Here is a 22,403-nt window from a genome sequence, read left to right as displayed (position 1 = left end):
ATTATAATTGCAAAGATTTTTTTTGTTGTTGTTCATTTCCGCCGCGGCCTCATCCCAGACTCATTGAGCCGAAAGGTTCACAATAACAATATTCATCAGCATTCAGGGGTAGGCTCTTATTTGCACAGCCGCTTGTTCTCTGAAGTGGGGCTTTTTTGCTTCATGGGCGGGGGGACGGCAGAAAAACCGACCGACAGTGACGCAAAAGGAGAGGCTATTATATTTGCTTCCTGAAAAAAAAGACGAAATTATGCTCCTGAGCCGGGAGTTTATTGGATGCAAGAGAGAGCTGTAAAACAAAGATTTGTAAAAAAAAACAAACAAACAAACTGATAATTGAATGGACTTGTATGGGAAGGTAAGATTCGCCATTTTTTAATATATAGGCAAACTATAGCAGATACGCATAAAATGTTTTTATCCCTGCACTCTTGATTTTGCATGGCAGGGAGCGTCTGTACACGACATAGACTACTGTTATCTGTTACTCTGACGCCCGTCAAGGGGTGAACTACAAAGGTTTTTTCTTTCTCTAAATATTTCAGTTGGTGACAGTTGGACTGAGCTGCATGCTGAATAATGTAGTCAAATCTCTTCTTTTGATGCTGCAGTTTTCCTCCGCTCTCCTCCGGTGCAAAAACTACAACCCCCGTCTACGGGGTGACTGTGTCGTCACAGACACGCACGAAACCCGCTTTTCCACCCTCCTCGTGTGCTCGTGCTCGGCTCACGCGAGCCAGCCTTTTTCGTCTGCTCTCGGGGTGGAGGGGAGGGGTGAGAGGCGGGCGCGTGCGAGATCGGAGGGGGACAGCTCCCAGGTGCTGAAATTGGTCGGAGCTCCACAGAGAGAAAGCGAGAGACAGAGGGGGGAAGAAAACCAGCGCCCGCATTAGATTCAGATATATACATATATTAATATAGATTTAAAAGAAAACGCATTCTACTAAAATAAAAAATAAAACAAAAAACAGGGCCAGATACAGATAGAACCGAGGCCTCCAAAAACAGGTTTGTTCACATAAATGTCCTCAACGCTTCTTCTTCTTCTCTTTTTTTCTGTAGCTTATAGTCGTAATTGCGTGGAAGAATTTCATTGATAGATAAAAATGACCTGCCCAGAATTGGTCGCCGAAACACTAGCTGGCATGCGGCTTCTCGCTCATCCGCGGGGTGTAATTTTATAGCAGAGCTTCTTGCTTTATGCGGTGCGTGTAAATGACATCGTTGCAGCGATATTTTCAAAACTGTGTCCTTGCAAAAACACTCCTCGGTGGTGTTGTTTCATACGCGGAAGCGAACGGAAGTCCTGATCTTGTGCGTGATGGAGGTCCGGCATCATTTATTAACTGCACAGGTTTGACACAGAGGCTTTGTCGGAACATTCACCTTGGAGGCGGATATGACTGTGCTGGTGTCGTCCTGTTCGTAGTACTCTCGTCCTCGGAGGTCGCTGGCTGCTGACAGCTTGCACTGAAACGGTTTGGGTAGATGCTCTGCTAAGGTGAAAGATCCATGTGTGCTCTGCCCTTTGTATAACACCATTGTGTGGTAATATGGGAGGAGATTTGACGTTTTTATCAAACAGAAGTCAATTTCTAGAAGAAAACTTCACAGAGGAAAAAATCAGTGAGTCTTAAGGTTTAAATAGGTCAATACAATATGAATAGGAGTTGTGTAAAATTAAACATTAAAAGATCTGAATCTGAAATATTGCCCTTGCTCTCTCTGCCATAACATCAATTGTCCTCATATGTTAAAGAAAGTATTTTAAGAAAAAATCAGGCTTTTAAAAGTCCTGGTTATCTAACAGTCATCGATACAACAGCTTGTGGTGCTGCTCATGCTGGTTTGCCTTACACAGCCTTCTGTCACCTCTGATCTGGTCTCGTCGAACAAGCTTGCACTTTTTACTCTGCATCTGTCTGCAGCCCTCTCTTATACTTTGTGGTCAATAGACATGAACCATCTAAAAAAGCACTTTTCTAAAAATGTTTCCAACCCTTTGGATTAACCTCCTCCCCAATCTCTTTCCTTGTTTTTGCAGATGGCTGCCACTCAGGATGCGAAAGGAAAAGGAGAGGGAGGGGAAAATTTTGACTATATGTTTAAGTTGCTGATCATTGGTAACAGCAGCGTGGGCAAAACGTCTTTCCTGTTCCGCTATGCAGACGATGCCTTCACCTCAGCTTTCGTCAGCACCGTGGGCATCGACTTCAAAGTGAAGACTGTGTACAAGAATGACAAGAGGATCAAACTGCAGATCTGGGTATGAAATATTCAAACGCGAGCATTAAACGTTTAGAAATGAGCCACAAAATATTTGACTGACGACCTAGCCAGCAGAAACAACTTGACGAATTTTGTTGAGAAGGAACGCTCTTTTAGAACCCGGATTCCTATGTAATGCCGTCTGAGCACAGGCAAAAGTTTGTGTCATATTTGAGTCTGTGAGGACGTAGGAGACCTGAAATGACACCAAAGCAAGCTTTAATGGTGATAGTCCAGGGCATAAACAAAGTCCAGAATCTATAAAATGAATTGCAAAATAGGAGTTCCAAAACTTAGTAATCACTAGGAACATCAGCTAAGTAGGAGTACTCGACAAAGGAAAAGGGGAGACTGAGATAAAATATATAAAAGGTAATACAGGAAGTGGAAACTGCAAGGAACACAAACACAGAGAGCAACACTTAGCAAAATAAAACAGGAAGAGCCACAACTGACCTGATAAAAACAAAAAGACCAACACAAAGATGAGACTGAAGGAACAAAATGGGAACACTAAAGGGAACTAATAAACCTAAAGTCATCTATGCCTAAACTACAACTAAAGACACAAATAACAAAACAATAAAGAACCAATCCTGAGCATCAGAAGGAGGAAAAACTCATAAGCATAAGGAAATACAAAATGAAAACTAAAGAACAAGCTCTCGTTTCCCTCCACCTTTGTGTTCCTGCTGAATGACCCCTGTTTGTAAAAGGCTGTCAATCTATCACTTTGTCCTGACCTCTGTCCATATCTTCTTGTGTTTCAAGGATTCGATTGCTTTATATTTGGCAAAGTAAAAAAAAAACACAACTGCACACAAAGGTATTAATTTAGATATTGGATAGAACATAACCACTTTAGCTCTGTATTTGGATTTGAATTTTATCTATTATCTCAATTCACATCAAAACATATGTTGTATCTCTAGTGATTTCTTCATCATTCTTACGGATTTCTCACATTTCTCTCTAATTTGTTTACATTCTTCCAAATCAGTTGATGAGTTTGTAAAAATTTTCCCTGTGATTGATGTCTTTTCACACAGAGAAAAATCCAAGTGAACTCCAAGTGAACCAAAATGCATCACTGCAAACCACGTGAGAATGGTCAATCTGTTTATTGGCCAGATGTGACCGCGGGCGACGCAGCAAAAGTAAATACAGGAAGAAGGTGCTGTGCTCTAGACTGTTGGAGAACATGGAGAATTTAGGTGTGAAGACGCTCTTAGAAAACGTGTGGTGCATTAAGCTGGTCGCTTAATTGACTCCATAAAGCTTCAGGAAAGGCTATAATGTGTTTGACACTCTAGTGTAAGCACTGAGACAGATGGAAGCTTCAACATCATTGACAAGATACTAGTAAGTGTTAGTTTGCCGCCCAGTGGGAGAGGAAACAGAAGCAACACCTTCTCTAGAACGTGTGGGAAACTGAAGAATGTCTGAGTTTGTTTAATTAGGAGTTCATCTGAGCTGTGAAACCAGATTGTCTCACTACACCTCTGAGATAGTGGGGAGAAGCAGAAAGCTTCTTGCTCTCTTTCTGTTTCTTTGACTTCCTTTCCACTCACTTACTTTCTGTTTTCTTTCTGTATTGCCACAAGTGTCAGCTTTCCTTCAGATGTTCTGCTCTCTTGTTTGTCATCATAGCTGACTTTCTCAGCAATTAGCGATCCCCCAGACATTCGGCGTCTGCAAATCACATAGCGAGACAAAGCAAAGGCGCTTGTCAGGGTGTGGAAACGGACTTTGAACAGTCAAATAATTGGCTAATGGAGTTAATGTGTTTCCATCATAAGCATAGAAAGGCATATTCAGAGAGAGAATCACTGGCCTCGCGTTCATGTAATCAGCCTGTTGCTTTTAATTGGGCTAAGAAAGAGCTGTGACACACACTAAGTGCCCATCTAAGGTGATGGGTATTGGCTAATGTCACTGCGGTATGCACATCCTTAATCTGCTGAGGGATAAAACTGCATGTTGCATCACAGAGCTGTCCCAACTGTCGCATTAGGCTGAGCTGAATGAAACCAAGAGTGCTGGCAGCGTCATCATAGTGGAAAAACAGAAACTCACTTCACTCAATGAAGAAGTGAGTCGGGCTCCCTCTCCACTTGAAGCAGTCAGCTTGTTGGATTGATTTCTGGTGAATTCCAGACTACAAGCGAAGCTTTTCAAGGAGCTCAAATTCTCTGTACTCAAGCAGATTTTTTCCCTCTCGCTCCATCTTTTTAAGCAACTCACTAAAACATCCTTGAAATGCAAAGGTCATTGTCCAGCACTCGGCCGAGAATCAAAAGGCTTCTAAAACACTTCAAATTGAAAGAAAGGAACAAGACTGTGGTTACACTAGCATTGATACGATTGGTGGATAACTTCATATATGCACAGAGAGTGAACAAGTTTCTGAAACATATCTTCCCCTTTTTATGTTGGTCAGTCCACAAAAGAAGCTGTTTATGCAGAACCACACAGACTAGCTGCTGACATTAAAAATGCACATGTTTGCATGCATTCGTTTTTGCAGCATTGTCAACTGACAAAAGGTCCGAGCCGTGCTGTGCGTGGAAGCTCGGCAGGCTGTGAGCTCTGTCTTTGTGGAGTGAAGGTCAGAGCTGTCCTCTGGCTATAACAGGCACACTGTTGCGGTCATGTGCAGTATGACAGAAAGCAAAAGTACTGTGGCAAATACAATCCACTGCTGCCTTCTGGGCTTCTGTTTAACAAGAGCCAAGTAGATCAGCCAGAAGTCCTCTGTCATGTTTCACAGACGGCTGTGAGCACACTTGTTGTGGGTGTAACAACAGCTCAGTAAACATACAGTATCTTACTGGGATTTCTGGTTATGTAACTGTGTGTAAAATTGCAGGTCTGCACATATTTAAGCAATCACAGGAACATTTATCGTGATAAAGCTGCCCGGATCTATTTTTCTTTGTTTCTCATGAACAAAAAACTTCATCTGTCTGTACTGACATCTCAGCAAAGCCTGTGGCAAGTGCTTGCTTTTGCCAGGGCGATCTGTGTGCAGTGTGCTGCTCCTCAAATGCTGTGTAATCACTCGCTTTGCTTCTGAGCATTTGGTCCAGACTCACAAACAGCGAGCAGGTTTCTCGAGGTTCAGATCATTGTACTTCTATATTTAACCCCCTTTTTCTAAGAAATATATGTCACGAAGCTGAGCTTTTAATCCTGCACCACTGAGTATTCAACACTACTGAGCGATTATCAATTATTACTGAGGAGAGAAAAGAATCAATCACATCAGCCAAAACTGAATTGCTCTTTTTTGGCACTTCATCAATGCATCACCAGTGAGGCAATTAGTATAATGATTGTTTCTGCATCATGGGCACAGTAAATGAAGCTGTGAACATGTGTGTATATAATGTTCCAAACTTAAACTTATTTGATTTAAACCAAGCAAATGTCTCCATTTGAATCATGTTTGCGCAATCGGCTTATTCATATGTTGCATGTGGCTGAAGCTGACAGTGTAAAGTGTAGTTAGCTGCTCACAGCAGTGATAAATCTTGTTTTCTGTGCGCAGGACACAGCGGGCCAAGAGCGCTACAGAACCATCACCACTGCCTACTACCGCGGGGCCATGGGCTTCATCCTCATGTACGACATCACCAATGAGGAGTCCTTTGGTGCTGTGCAGGACTGGTGAGTTATGGCTGCCCATATTTGTCAGTTTTGTGTGACAGGTGTCATCTCTAGGCCCTTTTTATTCTGGATATCATTTGCATCACATCCGCATATCAGGCCTGTTTGTTTTCATAATGCATGCAGTTCATATCTGTAGAGGCTGATGCGAGTAATGGCAGTCTTTAGTCTGATTTTAAACATGCTGTGGTGGAGCCGGTTCCTAAAAATTACCCAACTTCAAACTTCATTTCTAAACTCTCTTTAATTTCCGAGGTCCTGGAGAAAATCTTCATCTCCCGTCTCTCAGTTGGATCATGTTGTTGGAATTAAAGCAAATACAGTACAAAGGTTAAAATCATATTCAGCCGGGCTATACAAAATTCTCATGCACCCCACTTTTATGTGGGGTCCTCAGCCTTTTTTTCAACTTTTATACTGGTCTCAGTATGGTTCATATTAATGTTGCACAGTTTTATCTGCCACTGGAACATAAATCTATGATTCCTCTGAAAGGCGTACTGGGCTGTCTGGAGAATGTTAAGACATGGATGCACTAAATCTTCTTAATTGAAAAAACAAAAACAGATTTTATTGTGTTTTTATAAACCCTCACCTCCACCACTTTGACCTTTTTTAACGTTTTTTAAAAAGCCCTTTGCAAGGAACCTGGGAGTTATCTCTTACTTCTGATAAATAGATAAATGCTGCATTTGAAAATCCGTTTTTATTCTTGGGCTTTTAAATCAGACTGAGTTCTGAGTATTTTTATTTGTGTTGCTTTTCTCATGTTTTCTCACTAAATGTTTTCCTTTTTAAATTCTTTTTGTTCAGTCAGTTTCAGTTTATGTCATTTGCTTCTTTTAACTGTACCACACTTTGGTCAGCAGCAGCTTTTAAGTGTGCTATAAACTAAACTTGACTTAATGTTGTACATGATCGATACTTCTTCTGTTCCTGTCTTGTGAATATCAATGCATTTGCTATGCAGCTTTCTTTGAGTGTGCAGCAACTGTTTGCATGGACTGATTAAATTCTGGTGGTCTTTCTGTTAGGACACTGGCGTAGGTCAAGTCTCACCTTTACTTTGTTTATTCATATTGTGGGACAACACTTTCCTTGCAATTATTCAACACCACAACTGTGGAATAGCAGATAAGACTGTGACATAGTCATGGATATAAACTTAACCTAACTTGTTAGCGGAGATAGTTTGAGTTCCTTGTGAGTCTGAGCTGTTTTAACTTTCCAAAGTCCTCACAGTGGCCACAGCACTGTCTCACATTTGACAGGCTTGTTATGTAGTGTTTGCAGCGCTGTTGTCAGATTTAAGAATCAAGGAAGGGAACTTGTCAAGGTCATGGCTGCGGTCCATTCATGAGTCACTCAAGTGTCTGCGGGGTGTAACAGTAAGTCTGAGCCAAGTCTAACATCTGTGATTTATGATGATGCACCCAAGTCTAAAACGGGACTTAGAAGGCTTCATCGAATCAGGAAGTGGGTTTTTGGGTTAGAATTTTCACTCTAGCAACAAGAAGTTCTCCTCAGTGTAACCATTACAGCACAACAGCATCAAAGATACATTAAAACATCAGATCCACCGCCCCTGACATATCTTTTGGTTTACATTTTGCTGATCCTTCCTCTTGACTGTACAAAAGTGTTGGGATGGGAAACATCTTGTAGTTTATTTACACTGTTTCTTGCACTTTCCCAGCCTCTCCCACTGCCAGCCAAAAGAGATTACAGGAGCTCAAACTGTGCATTTTTGAGAGGAAAGATTTGTGAATCATCGGAGGCTCATCCTTATGATGTAAATGTTGTAGCAGCTGCACTGAGTTATACATATTGCGGCACTTTTGCAGTTGATCCAACTTCATACTTCATTTCTAAACTCTCTTTAATTTCTGAGGTCCTGGAGAAAGTCTTCATCTCCGGTCTCTCAGTTGGATCATGTTGTTGGAATTAAAGGAACTACAGTACAAAGGTTAAAATCATATTAAGCTGGGCTATACAAAATTCTCATGCACCCCACTTTTATGTGGGGTCCTCATAAAAGTGGGCTGCATGAGAAATTCTTTGTGTGACTTGTATGATAAATACCATTACTGTAAGACCGCTGTCTTCTCCGCTCCAGTCACTCAGCTGTTAAAGTGTTTAATCTAACAAAACGCATATTTGTTGTTTAACTGGAAATGAAATGTTTAAAAAAAAATCTGCTGGGGTTCTGTACTTCAGCAGGAACCGCTTCATATCATCTGCCTGATTGGTATTCAAGCGATTTTTCTGTTACTGTAAGCCAGAAAGGCTTTCTTGTAAAGACAGCTCAGAGCCAGACACACCTATTATTCTTTTAAGGCCTGCTTGACACTTTAATAGAGCGCTGCAGTCTGAGCACAGTCTGTGATGGGTATCTCAATTAATGGAGCCAAGTGTGTCACTCGCAGCAACCATCCAGGAGAGTCACCTGTGAACTTGTTCACCAGACGGTGCACAAATCCATCAGCTGTACACAAAAGAAGAGGCTTTTTCTTTTCTTTTTTTTTTACCTGCCACATAACCAGAATCCTTTTTTTTTTGCCTTTACCACAGGCCTCAGCTCTGATTTCTCTTTCTCTCCCTTGTTCCTTGTGACAAGGTTGGAGGAAAAAAATAGAGGTTGCCATGGCAACGGCTGCTTCCCTGACAGTGGCTGACTAAAGCTTGTGACGCGCTCATTTCCTGCCTGTGTCATAGGAAAATGAGGGAAGCGCTGTGAGATTGACATCAACTGCTTAAGATTCCAATAAAATAAATATTGGACAGCAATAGGAAAAAAGGCACTTACCTGTTTAATATAACACCCCTTAATTACTTGTGTTGCTTCGTTAAATGCAATACAAAAACAAGTGCTATTTTTTTTCTTGGTCAGTGAATAATACCTGCACGTACATTCCGGCTGACCCACATCTGAAGCAATAAAACAAGACAGAACTGGACAGAGAGCAGCGGCGTGCCGACATCATGCTGCTTTCTCTCTCTCTCTCTGAGATGTTGTTTCTTCCTTTTTCTATGGCTGGCTCCTTCTCTCCTGTTTTCAGCCTATGGTGTGTTTACTGCCCTACTTTCTGTCAAAACTGCAACACCATGGGAGGAATTTGTTCCTTAAATTCCTTCCCAGATTGCAAGCAGCCTGCAGAGGTAAGAGCCATTCAAGCAGCTCACTGATTTGCTGTGAAAACCTTGTTCATGTGGATGTTGTTATTAGCATGTAATGATATTAACACTTGACACAGTTCATAAAACTATTTTAACAATGGAATCCAGTGTTTCCCGTGTGTGTGTTTATGACTAAAGCCTAAAAGCTTTATAGCTGTCTAAATATAAATTGTAAATATCTAAAAAAAATTAGCAAATAATGACCTACATTACAGCAACAGTGACTACGAGTTTTCAGAACAGAGCTGTCACTGACCCACTTTTCCGCAATGCCATCAGTGACTCAGATATGACACGATGCCAAACAAAAGGAGATGCAATCACTGTTCATGACCGGCCCAAATGGTGGACAGATTTACATTTTGCCCTTTCTTCCCGTCCAATAAAAAAGTTGCACAGAATCTGTTTCTAGCACTTTCTGATAAGAAACCCGGCAAACAGCACTAATGTGAATGTGATGTATTTTTGTTGTATTTTCTTTCTGATTACGTGCAGGTCAACCCAGATAAAAACCTACTCGTGGGATAACGCGCAGGTGGTGCTGGCTGGGAATAAGTGTGATATGGAAGAAGAGAGAGTGGTCTCGGTAGATAATGGCAGACTGCTGGCGGAGCAGTTGGGTGGGTCTCAGAGCAACATTCAGCACTTGGTGTTTTTAAAATTGGGTTGCATCACAGTCTGGTTTTTGCAGAAAGACCTTTGACATTTATTTGTTTTGTACAGACAGTCAAGCTTGTTCTAAACAAACAAAAACACCCCACATTTATCTTGTGATCATTAATCGGTCATTTCTACGTTCTGATCCCAAGGTTTCGAGTTTTTTGAGACAAGCGCCAAGGACAACATCAACGTGAAGCAGACCTTTGAGCGTCTCGTCGACCTAATTTGCGACAAGATGTCTGAGAGTTTGGACGCTGATCCTGCTGTCACCACGGGAGCGCCCACTGCCAAACTCACAGACAGCGCTCCACCCCTCCAGCAGCCCGGCTGCAATTGTTAGTGAGCCATGTCAGGGAGCAGAAGGAGAGCAGCACAGGTCCTGTAAGGTGGTAAAAAATTGTTCTCCCTGAGCGTTATCACTCCTGCTATAGTGCTGCTTTCCCCTGGACTACACTTCAAACCCCGATTAGTAGTAGAATTACAAAAATCTGTCCTATTATCTCTTAACTTTATCACCTTATATCAATAGCAAATAACCAGGAAAACAAACGTGGCTGTTGTAAGATGCATAACATTACAGTATAACTTGAATACACAGACACCATATTCTCATTCTTTGGCTAGTTAGTGTGGTTACAAACCAAGTATGTTTCATAGGCTGCAAATAGTTCACACTGTACACTTAATCCTTAAGACCTTTAAAACCTATAATAATGATGATAATACCTTGAAGGATAGTCAGTGAGTGCTTTAATAAGCTTTTTATTTTTTATGTTTTTGTACAGTATGTTTTTTCCTTTTATAGGTTCCTGAAGCTGCCAAATCTATGATTTAGTGCACTATAGGATGTAGCGGCTTTCTTTTGTGTAACGTGTGTGCGTGTGGCTGTTGTGTGACTGCACACTAAGTGAGTGCGGGTTTGCGTGAATGCGAGTATTATGTCCGACTGCAACTTCGCCATCTTAAAATCATCTACCTTGGAAAAAAGTGGCCTTTTAGCATCTTCAATACGGCCTCTGTAAGTCCCTCTGTCCTGTTTTACTGTTGGAGTATGTGTAACGTTGACGTGAGTACTGTTCCACCCTCCGCTGTCTGTAGATGTGATTCCTCTAAGTATATCTAATAAGTATATCTTAAGCAACCATTTCCATGTGCTTAGCCTCCAAGACACTCTTTTATAGTTCGATCCAATGAGCATGCTGCCAAAAACTCAATAATGTGTGCTGTTTTATTTTAAGATAGGCCTTACCCAAACCTAACCATCCCCTGCTCCACATGAAAACAATGATTTAGCATTCCATTAAAGGAAAAATCTCTTACTGTCAAAGCACAGCTCACTGTATGCGATACACAACAAATGATCAGCTCTGTCATGGAATAAACAGCCATATATTAAAATATGTTTAAGTTTTGACTCAGCATGCTTAAATTCCATGTTTGTATGATAAAATTAAGTCCTCCATCCTACCCCCACCCTCTGAAAAAATTGACAACAATGTAAAAAGGGAAACTTCTCATAGCGGGCATATACCGTACTCTAGTGTCTTAATGTTAATTCCATGTAATAGAAACGTCGTAGGTTGTTTGAAAAGCCAGAAAAGTTTCAGTTCTGCTAGTCTTAGAAGAAAAAAAAATTGTGCCAAAAGATTACAGTTCTTTTCACATCGTCGGTTGTTTGTCACATAGTTGAATAAAAGCTCTAAACAATTGCATGAAGTCAGTCCTGATATACCTGTGTAGATTTATATGATAAGATACTGTATATATCACGCTGTGTTACAGATTTAGGAGCATTGTCATGGCGTTCGCCGTGAGATGCAATGGGCCAATAAGTGCAATATTTTATGAATTATACCCTGTACATAGTTTCTCCCGTCCTCGAGTACAATGACCCCAGCTGCCGTATGTGAGTGACAGTAGGTCAGAATAACTCGTAAAACCCGAGGATGTGCTTCATTCAGTAACTGAATGTGCGACTGTAAGTGTGTATGTGTGCGTGTACCTGCCATATTGAAGAGACAAATTACGTAATATAGTGTACTGTTTGTGTATACCTTTTGTACAAATGTATTCACATACTATATGCTGTTCCTGCTAACTGTTGGTTGTTGACCGAACTTGTATTATCATGTCAAAATGCAGTGTTGTTGTGACAGATAGTCAGGGAGAAAACTTAGTCCATGACATATGCCATACTGTTTTACTAATGCCAAGAATAGGAATACACATGAACTAGTTTAAAGCGCCTGCGTGTACACATCTGTGTATGTGTGTGACATTATGATTTGATGCCAGTAGCCATGAAATAAATTACTGTAATGGTCGCATTCATTTCATAGAGGGATGGTTAGCCTCAGCCCACTAGAGTAAAAATGCCATTTTAAAACATTATGTCTTTACATATAACTGAATATATTTATTTGTTGGAGTGCAAGCAGACTAAGAAGTATGTTTTTGAGATTATAGGAAATAAATCCAATTCTATCTGCGGGCGTTTGTGTCCTTCGTGACTCTTTGTTCACTCGTGAAGCGTGAAGATTGCTCTCCAACCCGCACCTATGTTTCAGTGAAATTGCTCTGGTTCCATTTTAAGGCAAAGTGCGCCACCTAGTGACACGATGCTGGATTAGCATCGTGTCACTAGAGCGGAAGTGACGAATTTATGGTAAGTAGAACCCACTATAACTACAATGTACATTTGAACGTTGTACTTTTATCGCACTATTTTGAGTAGAAAATGTTGTATTTATCATTTTATTTGCTTTTTTACTATAGTTTTACCTGATAGGCATTGTCATAGGTACACACTATAAACTGTAACTCCATTGGCGGTGCAATAAAAACACAATTGTGAAGCTACTTTAAGTATACAGTCACCAGACATTTCATTAGGTACACTTTGTTAGTACTGGTTGGGTCAAGCTTCATTCTTCATGACAAAGTGATGGAAACATTCTGTCTATGCTATCATGTCCATATTAACATGATAGCATCGGACAGTTACTACACATCCATGATGCAAATCTCCCCTTCTACCACATCCCAAAGGTGCTCTGATGGATTTAGATCCAGTGACTGTCGAAGCCACTTGAGTACAGTTGTCATTTTTAAGACAACAGTTTGAGATGATTTGAGCTTTGCTACATAAACAGTTTGCTAGGTAGGCTGTGGTGTACTTCGGGGTGACTGTAGCTTGGTGGTTGGTTGGAGGTTCGATCCCTGTCTGCTCCAGGCTGCATGCTAAATATCTTTGGCATAATACTAATCCCAAGCTGCTCTCCGATGCATCCATCACAGTTGGAAAGAAATACCATAGTGCTTGTGCGAATGAGGCAAGTGAATGTAAAGCGCTTCAAGTACTATATAAGAACCAGTCCATTTAAGCAATGCTCACTTGGTACTAAAGAGCCCAAACTGCCCCAAGTAAATAATCCCACACAATTACACTACCATCAACAACCTGAACTGTTGATGCAGGAGGAATCCACCAAATTCTCACTCTACAATCCAAACGTTGCAGCAGAAATTTGAGAATTTAAGACTCATCTCCTGCTGTCCTAATCTGCTGAGCCTGCGTGAATTGTAGACCACACTGTCTAACACTTTTGACAGTTCTTAGTTGACAGGAGTGTCACCCAGTGTGGTCTTCTGCTGCTTTAGTGTTCAACATGTTGTGTTTTCCCTGTTCTCTTGTGCATACTTTGGTTTAGTCTTTCATTTATTTAATGTTGCCTTCTGATCAGCTCGAAGCATTCTGGCCATTCAACTCTGACCTCTGGCATCAACGAGGTATTTTCACCCTGAGAACTGCTGCTCACTGGATTTTTTCTTTTTCAGACTGTTCTCTGTAAACCCCAGAGACGGTTGTGAGGAAAAATCATAGTAGATCAGCAGCCTGTGAAATACTGCCATCACCGTTCTTCCCCACTCTAATGCTCCAATTGAACTTCAGTAGGTCATCTTGACCATGTCTACCTACGTATCTACCCAAATGCACCAAATTGCTGCCACGTGATTGGCTTATTAGATATTTGCATTGATGAGATGCTAATGTTGTTTGTCCTAAATTTCTCACAAAGCCTATCCTTGTTGTCACAGGGCAAACTCTGGTGCACATCCTGGACAGGCCGCCTGTCTATTGGGGCTAACGCATAGATGCAGGGGATCTTTCACACCTATGGCCAATTAAGAATCACGAATTACCCTAATACCCATGTCTTTGCCTCAAAGACATCATGTCACTCAGATGTACAGCTGCTTTGTCTTGGCTCTTCCTCTTGAGCATTTCAAAGCAATTTGTGCATTCATAATTGCTGAGAGACACGTGCTCGACAGCAGTGGTCTGCCTTAATATTTTGCACACCAAAGGGCAAGCCACAATTTAAAGGCACCGCTTATACTCATATCAGCAGGAAGTTCCTGATATTTTTTCACTGCTGAAGTGTCAAAACTTATGCCTCAATCACCTTATGAGACACCTCAGTAGGTATGAAGAGATTGTTTTATGAGGAAACTGTGACTCAATTCTCCAATACCTTAAAAAACAATCCAAGCAAGAAATGATTAGGCAGAATCAACCCATGCTTTTATTTAATCCATTGCATATAAAAACTTTTTTTCATTCTTTTTATTTGTTTTTTACATAAAGTTGTATGATCTACAGTGCTATCCAATAGACTGCAATTAACAAGGAATCCATTAAAATAAAAATTTAATTGTCCTGTGAAACGTCCAGACAAGTTGGCATTCTAAAGACATAACCCAAAATATAATTGTCCCAAAGACCTTTTTTTTCTTCTTTTTTTTGTCTTAAAGTTACAGTTTGTATTCTCCTTTCATACCATAAAAAAATAGAACACATAATGAGAAAAGAACCCACTATTTCCATTGGTCCAGGGCTGTTTAGAATCTACAGTATGTGTGTCAAAATAAGAGTCCATGTTTCAGGACAATGATGCAGTCACCCAAACCCCTTGAATCCCACCCCATACCCCCACCCCTACCTCTCCCTTCACTACACAAATATAATAAACCCTTCTCCTGTGCAGGCAGAGAGATGTCAGTGGTTTTGGATATTGCAAGTAATGTGAGTGGTCGTGCGGGCAGAGCATAGATAAGCAACACACCGCCAGTGTTTCAGCCATAATTAATGCAGCAGTGGCTGAACATGCAGATGTGTCTCGAAGCCTCTGTGCTTTGTAGGGCCGTAGTCAAGCAACAGCTATACACGACTGTTGTGCCCCATTCAGTGTTTCTGTAGCTGCGAGACAGCCACGCAGAAGCAGGTGATGCGGCAGCCAAAAAAGCGACTCCCGCATTACGTTTCCTTCTAACAGGCTGAATCACATCTGTGAGTGTAGAGGCAGAGCGTAAAGGAAGTGTGAGCTGTTCAGACCAGGTCTACAGCAAACTCGACTCTTGGGACATCCGGCTGGCTATAGGCCACACATCACTCATGTGGTAAATCTCAGGCTTGCAGTCGAACCGAGTCTCCGCACACGTCTGCACCGACGGCGTATTTTCAAAGCAGCGCCGTAGCTGCGAGACAGAGCAAACCGTGTTTGGCTGTGATTGTGGAAAAGGCAACTTTTCTCAGCAGGAGATCGGGCCGACCCGAGCCAAAAAGATTCACCACTGCAGCAAAAAGAGAACTAGAGAATTCAAAAAATAAAAAGACTAAAAGTAAATGACGTGTTGAATTTAAGGCACAGCCCATGGGCCAAGGAACAGTTTCTTTTTTTTTCTTAAAAAAAACAATTTGGCTTTCCCTCTCTCTTCACTGAGCTACTTCTCAGCTAAGCAACATGTCGATGGATCGTTTAGTTTTTTTTTTTCTTTTTTGTTGTTTTTCTTTTTTTACACCGAAGTTCATGTGTAAATAAACATTCTCTCAACAAGAGGTACATAATACAGCCACACCATCACCAAAAGGGATGATAAGAATCAACCATTTACAGCAAACTGCATTATGATAGTAATAACATTAATAATTATATATTATGTACAGCACAATAAATATATGTTTGTAAACAGCGATGAAACCAGAAAACTTTTTATTACAGGTAAGGGCTCTGGGTGAGGATGTGGGGGGGAGGGGGGGGGGAGAAAGAAAGAAAAGTATTGGCACAAAATGAAAGATTAAATAAAAAGTTTTAAAATGACACATAATCAAAATGAGCACTCTTTAAAAAAGCGGTGTGCAGTACTTCAAGTGTGTTTTTTTTTCTTTAAAGAGGTGGATTTTCTTTTAAATATTGTATGTACACTGGGGTTAAAAAGTATATTTGGATATTGTAACCTGCAAACCTGCAATGTGGTCTATGCTACAGTGAAATATTTACTGTACCATCTTCATAATGCAAAAGACCCAAAACACACACACACACACAAAGAGGGAAAAAAGAATCAAGCAATAAATAATAAATTGAGGCGTAAAATATGATAGAAAAAAGTGAAGAGTTTTGGCTGTGATGTAGGGCGACAACGTTCAAGCCTATGTGCGCATATGTTTTGGCGAGTTTAAATAAAAACAATAAATGCAATCATAAATGAATATATGTATCTGTGCAAGAGTATCCGGATATCTGACGAATGCACGATGGAGCTGATTGTCTTGTCGAAAACAAAGACAGTAACTGGAGTTAACGTCGTGTAGGCAAAAAAACCCCTATAAAAACAAAAACGTGTTCGTGATGAAAAGCACATTTACAACAGGTAAAAGAAAACACAGTGACTGGAAAAAAAGCAGCAGTTCTTGATGTGCGTGTCAAATAAGGGCAAGAAAATGAAAAGGACGATAAAAAGCTTTCGTAGCATTTGTATAAAATCACCCTATAATACCATTTCTATTTCTGTATACTTGGAGCACTAAACAAGCTTCTAAAAAAGGTGCTTTTTGTATCAACTACAAAGCATTGCATTGTCTTAGGATGTGTTCAAAAGAACTGCAGGCAACGACAATTAAATTTAAAGGCTTGTAACAATGTAACTGAAGTGTGAAAACCTCGGTTTTCACGCTTCCTTCTCGGTGAAGACGCTCACCAAAAACAATAGTTATTATGAATGAATTCCAAAATTCAAACTGACAGGACAAACCAAATATGAGTACAGTGGCATGGAAATAGTAGTATAAATGCTATTGGAGCAAGTGCAAACAGCTCAGAACACTCAATGTAACCCAGCTGTAAAGATATCCCCTTCAAGAAAAAAAACAAAACAAAACAAAAAAACACTGAATATCTACGACACGTTTCTCCCCCATTAGTTTCCAAAAGTTCCCTCGTTTTCTTTATTTCTAACAAAACAGAGCCTAAGATTGCAAAAGTAAATTCTAGAAAATATCTGAATCTTACATACAGTACGATACAAAAAAATTAAAGAGGTCTAGGACAGCGACACAGCCGTTTCGATTTGAGCTTGGTGTCAGTCAGGTTTTCAAGGAAGACTTCCATAGCAGAAATGTGTCTCAAAAAGTTCCCCGATGTGCTGCAGCTTTCATCTCTGCGGCGCCCCGTCAGGTTTTCTTGACCAGATGACAGCATAACGTGCCTCCTAATTTGTAGCGGGAGGGGGGGATATGACCTAACCGAGAGGGAGGTTCTCCTTGAACACGCCAACAACGGTCTCTGTAGAGTATGGGCACTTAATAAAACACGGAAACACTGGCAAACCTTCAGGCGAGGCTGAGACGAAGCAGAAAAGGAGGAAAACGTGATGTTACGTACAGTAAGAACAGCACGGAGGAGACTGTGAACTGCTGGTCCACATCCTAAACTTAAGCCTGTAAAAGGGAGGGGGCTGTAAAGGTGAAATAAAGACACACCACTTCAGTACAAATGGGAATGGAAAGGAGTTTTCCTGAGTGCAAAAAAACTTGAAGTAGTACCGGTGGGCGTGTCTGAACAAAGCGGGCAGGGAGGAGTGGCCAAGGTGGGGAGCAGCGCACGCTTTGGAACCAGAAACATGGATGTATAAAAAACACACACAGATTCAACAAAACCCAAAAAATATTCTATAAATAATCATCTGTCATTACTAAGAAGAAGAGTTAATCAGATGCTGTCCATAAACTGCTATGTGTCAGGGGATTTCGCTTTCTCCTCTTCCTCCTCTTCCTCCTCTTCCTCCTCCTCTTCTGCTACCTCTTCCTCGACAACACATGATTGTGAGCAGGGTGTTTCTCCCTCTTCTACTACCTCATCATCATCGTCATCGTCCTCCCCCACCTGTTCGTCCAAAGGTATCTCTGTTGATTCAGAGTCCTGTGTACAGAGTGTTTTAGAATCAGTACAGCTGTTTTCCTCCTCCTCCTCTTCCTCCTCCTCTGGCTGGCTGCCGCTGTCTTTCTCAGTGTCCGACTCCCCGTCCTCCTCCAGAGTGAGCTCGAATTGGAACTTGTCCCCTCCCGGAGGTCGAGTGCTGTCCTCAGGCTCGTCCAACGCAGGGGAGGGACTTTGGGGGATGGTGCTTTGGTACCACTCTCTGTTGTCTTCCAACGTGTCCAGGATGTCCTGGGCATCCGGATGGACCAGGTCAGCCCACGTCTCCCACAAAGGGTGGACGATATAGTCTATGAATCCAACCTACAGAGGACACGCAGGGAAAACAGGACTCTCAGTGTGTGTCTACACAGTACACAAGTACAATACACTTATCTGCCTGTGTGTGTTACCTGGCTCTTTTCCACTGAGGCATTGTGTTTGTCACACATGGGGCTGATCTCCATGCCCCTCTCCCGTTCTCGGTCACCTTGGCTGAAAAACTCTTCCATGATGCGATCCGTCCACTGCCGGTACAGCTGCAGAGGCTTGGTGGGGTTGCTCAAATCTGCACAGTGCACCATGTTCTGGAGAACCTGAATGTGACCGGTAACACAGTCTAAAACACAGCGCCAATGTCCCAAAAGACAATATAGACAGCAGCAGGAAATACTACAACAGAGACGTGGATATTAGACAGCCAGTTTTACCTGTATCCTGTCAGAATAGTTATCCAGCAGTAAGACACCAGAGCTGGTCACTTTCTTAGTTTCCACCATTGTTTTCAGATCAGCCAGCAGATTCATGTGCTTGGACATGTCTGTAGCTAGCACCTTATAAAGACCAACAACAAACTGTTACTAGTACTCAGCAAAGAACACTGTCGCTTAATTTGTACGTAATATACTACACAAGGCTTTCTACTCAGACTTTATTACAAGAGATGAAACTCTTTTCACTTACGATGTCAATGACCATCTTTCGCAGTGATTGTCTTTGTTTTTTGGTCAAGTTTTGGAAGATGTCACAGTTCTCCTCTTGCAGGAGCTTGAAACCAACTGCTAGATGATGGTTCTCTAAGACGGACGAGTCATTGTACATCAGTGCCAACTCTGAATCTGCAGGGGGGAAACGATTTGTTAGTTTAGTTTGCAGAAACTTAGCAGGAAGCTGAAATAGTCCGCTGGTACACTTCTGTACATCCAACTGGAAATTCTTTTCAAGTTGCTTTTAGGCTAAGCTTAAGTTGATACACGCTGAAAGCCACTTTGTAACCCACCCCATCTCTTCCTTTTCATGCTTTGTCTTGTTAAATCAGTGTCTGCAGTCATGCATGCCTGCTCTTGTTCTGTTCTGGAGGTGTTGCTGCTGCTCTCAGTGCCTTGTGCTTTCCACACATGTGCATGTGCCAAAACCATACCGCCAAATACAAATGACCATAGATGGGAACAGCAATTCTAAACTGTGCATTTCAGTTTAATTAGATCCATAAGACAATAAATGTGCAACAATCGCCTATTAGCGCAACAAATTTCTCTAATGGTGTCTTGCTGAATTTTATGTGTGCTGCTATGGATTCCTTGGTGAATGAGCAGCAGAAGAAAGCCCCATCATGTTTACCGCTGAGAGATTTCCCACTCGCGGTCATTTGAAGGACCTCTAGCTGTATTTAGATTTTCCATTAAGATGCATTAGTCTTGGCCACAGTGAAACCGAGCAGCAGAACAGAGAAAGGGGATCCTGCTCCGTTGCTCTCTGGCTGACAGCAGATCATTCTGGTGGCACTTAACAAGGATGACTCACACTGCCTTTACTGCAGGGATTCCCCATTTGGGGCTTATGGTAAGCACTACACATTTTATGTGTGTGTTACGTGTATGCGACTGCATAGTGTGCCTTCTGTTCTGAGGCTGGTGTTAGTAATACTCTTACGCATTTGTGCCCAGTGGATATAAACTGCTTTTGTTTGAGTTTTCCTCTAAACCGCCAAATTAAGGTGATATTTGTAATACCGCTAACCATAAGCAAGTGAGTCAGTTAAAGTGAGATAACAGGGGTTTAGTGTCTAGCTCAGGGATACATTAACAAACACAACAACATGAAGCAGGCATACAAGTCTGGCTTGGTTATAAGCTCAGTTTAGATGCTTCTATCACTACTCTTGGTGTTAGTGAGTCACGCAGATTGTCTGGCTTTTATTTCTTCAGGTGTTGATAAATCTGTCTTTGGGATGTCTACCCTTCACTCAACAATGGAGATTACTGGAATTTAGCAACCAAAATGCAATGGCCTATAAAAAGAAATAAGACTCTCAGTGTTGATTAGCTACCACTTGATGTAAACAAGAAAATATTGAGGTCAGCACATATAGTGTGGCTACATTTGTCCTCAGAAGGACGTTTTCCTAAGAATCCTGAATGATGTTGAGTACAGGGATTAGGGCAATTATTGATCGACTCTTTGAACTCCTCTGCTTTGGAATCACATGTCAAAGCCATCACACGTGCCTGCAAAAAACATGCTGGTAAACATGTGCATGCGTGCAGGCACTAAGTGTTTAAGCCCAACCTGCACATTTGAAGTTAATGCAAGAATCAATTCAGAGTTTGGATTAATTATGAAATGCAATTTATGAGAGAAATTATATTTATAATGCAGAGTGTGTGCATATGTATGTTTGCTAACGAAGCAGAGGCATCAATGTGCATGTTCTCACCTTTGTGCCAGAGTGTGTGCGTTTGTGAATACTTGGTAATGACACAGTTGCTAACACTCATATTCAGGCTTACTGGTGTTAATGAGGAACTGGTTCGAGACTCCGGGATGGTCCACGTCATGAATTGCACTGGCAAAGATGGCAGCGAGGATCTCAAGGTCTGTGAACACAGCCTGGAAAGAAGAAGAAGCAAGTGTTGAAGGGAGAGCGGAGGGCACTGATGCAAGAGTCAGCTCGCTGGATAAAAATACCCTTTCAAGTTTAGAGCCATTGATTGGACGTGGAGAAGGAGTTTGATTGAAGCTGATTGTAGAAGCATGGCTTACGTGTTTGTGAGTATATGCATGTCAATGCATGTGTACAAGAGTGTTCCATGTCTTTGTGTGTGCGCGTGCACTTGCACCTCACCTCAAGGGCAGGGGTGGATAGCAGCACGTGAGTTGACTGGGTGACGTCAGCAGCATGGATGTTGTTATGATAGGCCACATCGGCATGGTAATGGTCTTCTAAGGTCATCAGGTAGGTTATAAAGGTGTCAAGTGGAATTTTAAAAGTTTTTAACAAGTCTCTCTCCTGCAAATAAGAAATAACAAGGGGGAGGGGTATTAAAATTAAGACAATTTGGACAATTTGGGGATTCATCAAGCAGCAAAAGAGCCAGAAAAACAGAAGAAGGAAGTCTTTACCTGGAATATTGTGTACATCATGACTGTCAGTGGTCGATTCCCAGAAAATTCGGAGATTTTAAAAACATTAAGGCCCCATTTATTCACATGCTCCAACTCCTGAAAAAATCAAAACCCCAAAAAACAATGAGATAAGATCAGAAATAAATTCCCTCAACTATATACATCAAATTGCACACACTGTGCACTATATTTATGTAAATTATGCACACAAACACACCTTAGCAAGTTCATCTTCGGTCTCGGTCTTGACCCCAAATCGAGGGATGTTAGAGTTTGTGAGGCTGGATGAGTGCTGCAGCTTTTTCACCCCACTGATCTGAGACATGGGCTTGTTCTTCTTCTCCTTCTCCTTTTGCGTTTGAGGGGATGGCATCTCGACTTCATGCTGCTTGTCTGGAGAGACACAGTGCAGAAAAAAAAGAAAAGAAAAGTGAATACAAAGATTGTCACGATGCAGGAAGGAGGGCGAGTCTATCTACCCGTGTCATCACTCACCCAGGAAGGTGTTGGAGATGAACTCAGAGACTTGGTTCCCAGAGCGGCTCATCTCCGAGAGGTGCGTGAGCTCTCTATTCAACATCCTCTTGAACTGAAAGCGGAGCACACGCATATATGAATAATGGGTTCAGTGTCTCGGAAAAAGGCATAATCACAATTACTTGGTTTTTCAGGTCAGGTTTTTCAGAGGCACTTAATGATGTCATTTTCAAGTAAAGAACAGAAACTGAAAACATAGTTCAAGTTCCAGAACGTGAAAAAAAAAATCTATGCATGTAAAGAAAACAGATTTGATGGCATACACATTCCTAATAGCAGCAGTCTTTTGCAGACAGATTTTTAAAATTTCAAGGAACAATACAGTAGTTATTCCCAGAAATGTCACCTTCTCTCACTTTAACACACACACACACACACACACACACACACACACAGATTTAGAGGGCTGCTGCCCTGGAAAAACTGACA

General features: G+C 41.5%; 2 protein-coding genes across 8 annotated transcripts in view; one reads left to right on the top strand and one right to left on the bottom strand.

Annotated features, from left to right (window-relative positions):
* The first annotated feature begins 37 nt into the window (after positions 1–37).
* Positions 38–15,868, top strand: rab3c (RAB3C, member RAS oncogene family). 2 transcript variants are annotated; one of them, XM_085181363.1, is made up of 5 exons: positions 38–358; positions 2,045–2,266; positions 5,819–5,937; positions 9,610–9,734; positions 9,924–15,868. In XM_085181363.1, exons 1-5 carry the CDS (start codon positions 341–343, stop codon positions 10,112–10,114), a joined length of 675 nt encoding a protein of 224 aa, XP_085037489.1. In that variant the 5' UTR covers positions 38–340; the 3' UTR covers positions 10,115–15,868. The 2 variants fall into 2 exon arrangements, with proteins under 2 accessions (XP_085037489.1, XP_085037490.1); XM_085181364.1 differs by lacking the exon at positions 38–358 and adding an exon at positions 777–1,008.
* The window catches only part of pde4d (phosphodiesterase 4D, cAMP-specific), a 198,318-nt gene continuing 190,252 nt past the window's right edge, over positions 14,338–22,403 (bottom strand). For all 6 annotated transcript variants that reach the window (XM_085181358.1, XM_085181357.1, XM_085181359.1 and 3 more), the window contains 9 exons: positions 21,933–22,026; positions 21,655–21,830; positions 21,435–21,533; positions 21,157–21,321; positions 20,822–20,921; positions 18,996–19,150; positions 18,743–18,865; positions 18,446–18,628; positions 14,338–18,356 (listed from right to left, as the gene is read on the bottom strand). In XM_085181358.1, the coding sequence (XP_085037484.1) occupies positions 17,847–18,356; positions 18,446–18,628; positions 18,743–18,865; positions 18,996–19,150; positions 20,822–20,921; positions 21,157–21,321; positions 21,435–21,533; positions 21,655–21,830; positions 21,933–22,026 (1,605 nt within the window). In that variant the 3' untranslated portion in view covers positions 14,338–17,846. The remainder of the gene's footprint in view (positions 18,357–18,445; positions 18,629–18,742; positions 18,866–18,995; positions 19,151–20,821; positions 20,922–21,156; positions 21,322–21,434; positions 21,534–21,654; positions 21,831–21,932; positions 22,027–22,403) is intronic.

This window comes from Neolamprologus multifasciatus, chromosome 12 (assembly GCF_963576455.1).
Source record: "Neolamprologus multifasciatus chromosome 12, fNeoMul1.2, whole genome shotgun sequence".
In the NCBI taxonomy this organism is placed as follows: Eukaryota; Metazoa; Chordata; class Actinopteri; order Cichliformes; family Cichlidae; genus Neolamprologus; species Neolamprologus multifasciatus.
This window is presented reverse-complemented; position numbering and strand designations above follow the sequence as displayed.

Bases quoted from the DNA above. Each gene is read 5' to 3' on its own strand.
- rab3c (XM_085181363.1), top strand. The intron at 2,267-5,818 runs GTATGAAATATT...TTCTGTGCGCAG, and splicing joins GGATCAAACTGCAGATCTGG to GACACAGCGGGCCAAGAGCG. The intron at 5,938-9,609 runs GTGAGTTATGGC...GATTACGTGCAG, and splicing joins TTTGGTGCTGTGCAGGACTG to GTCAACCCAGATAAAAACCT.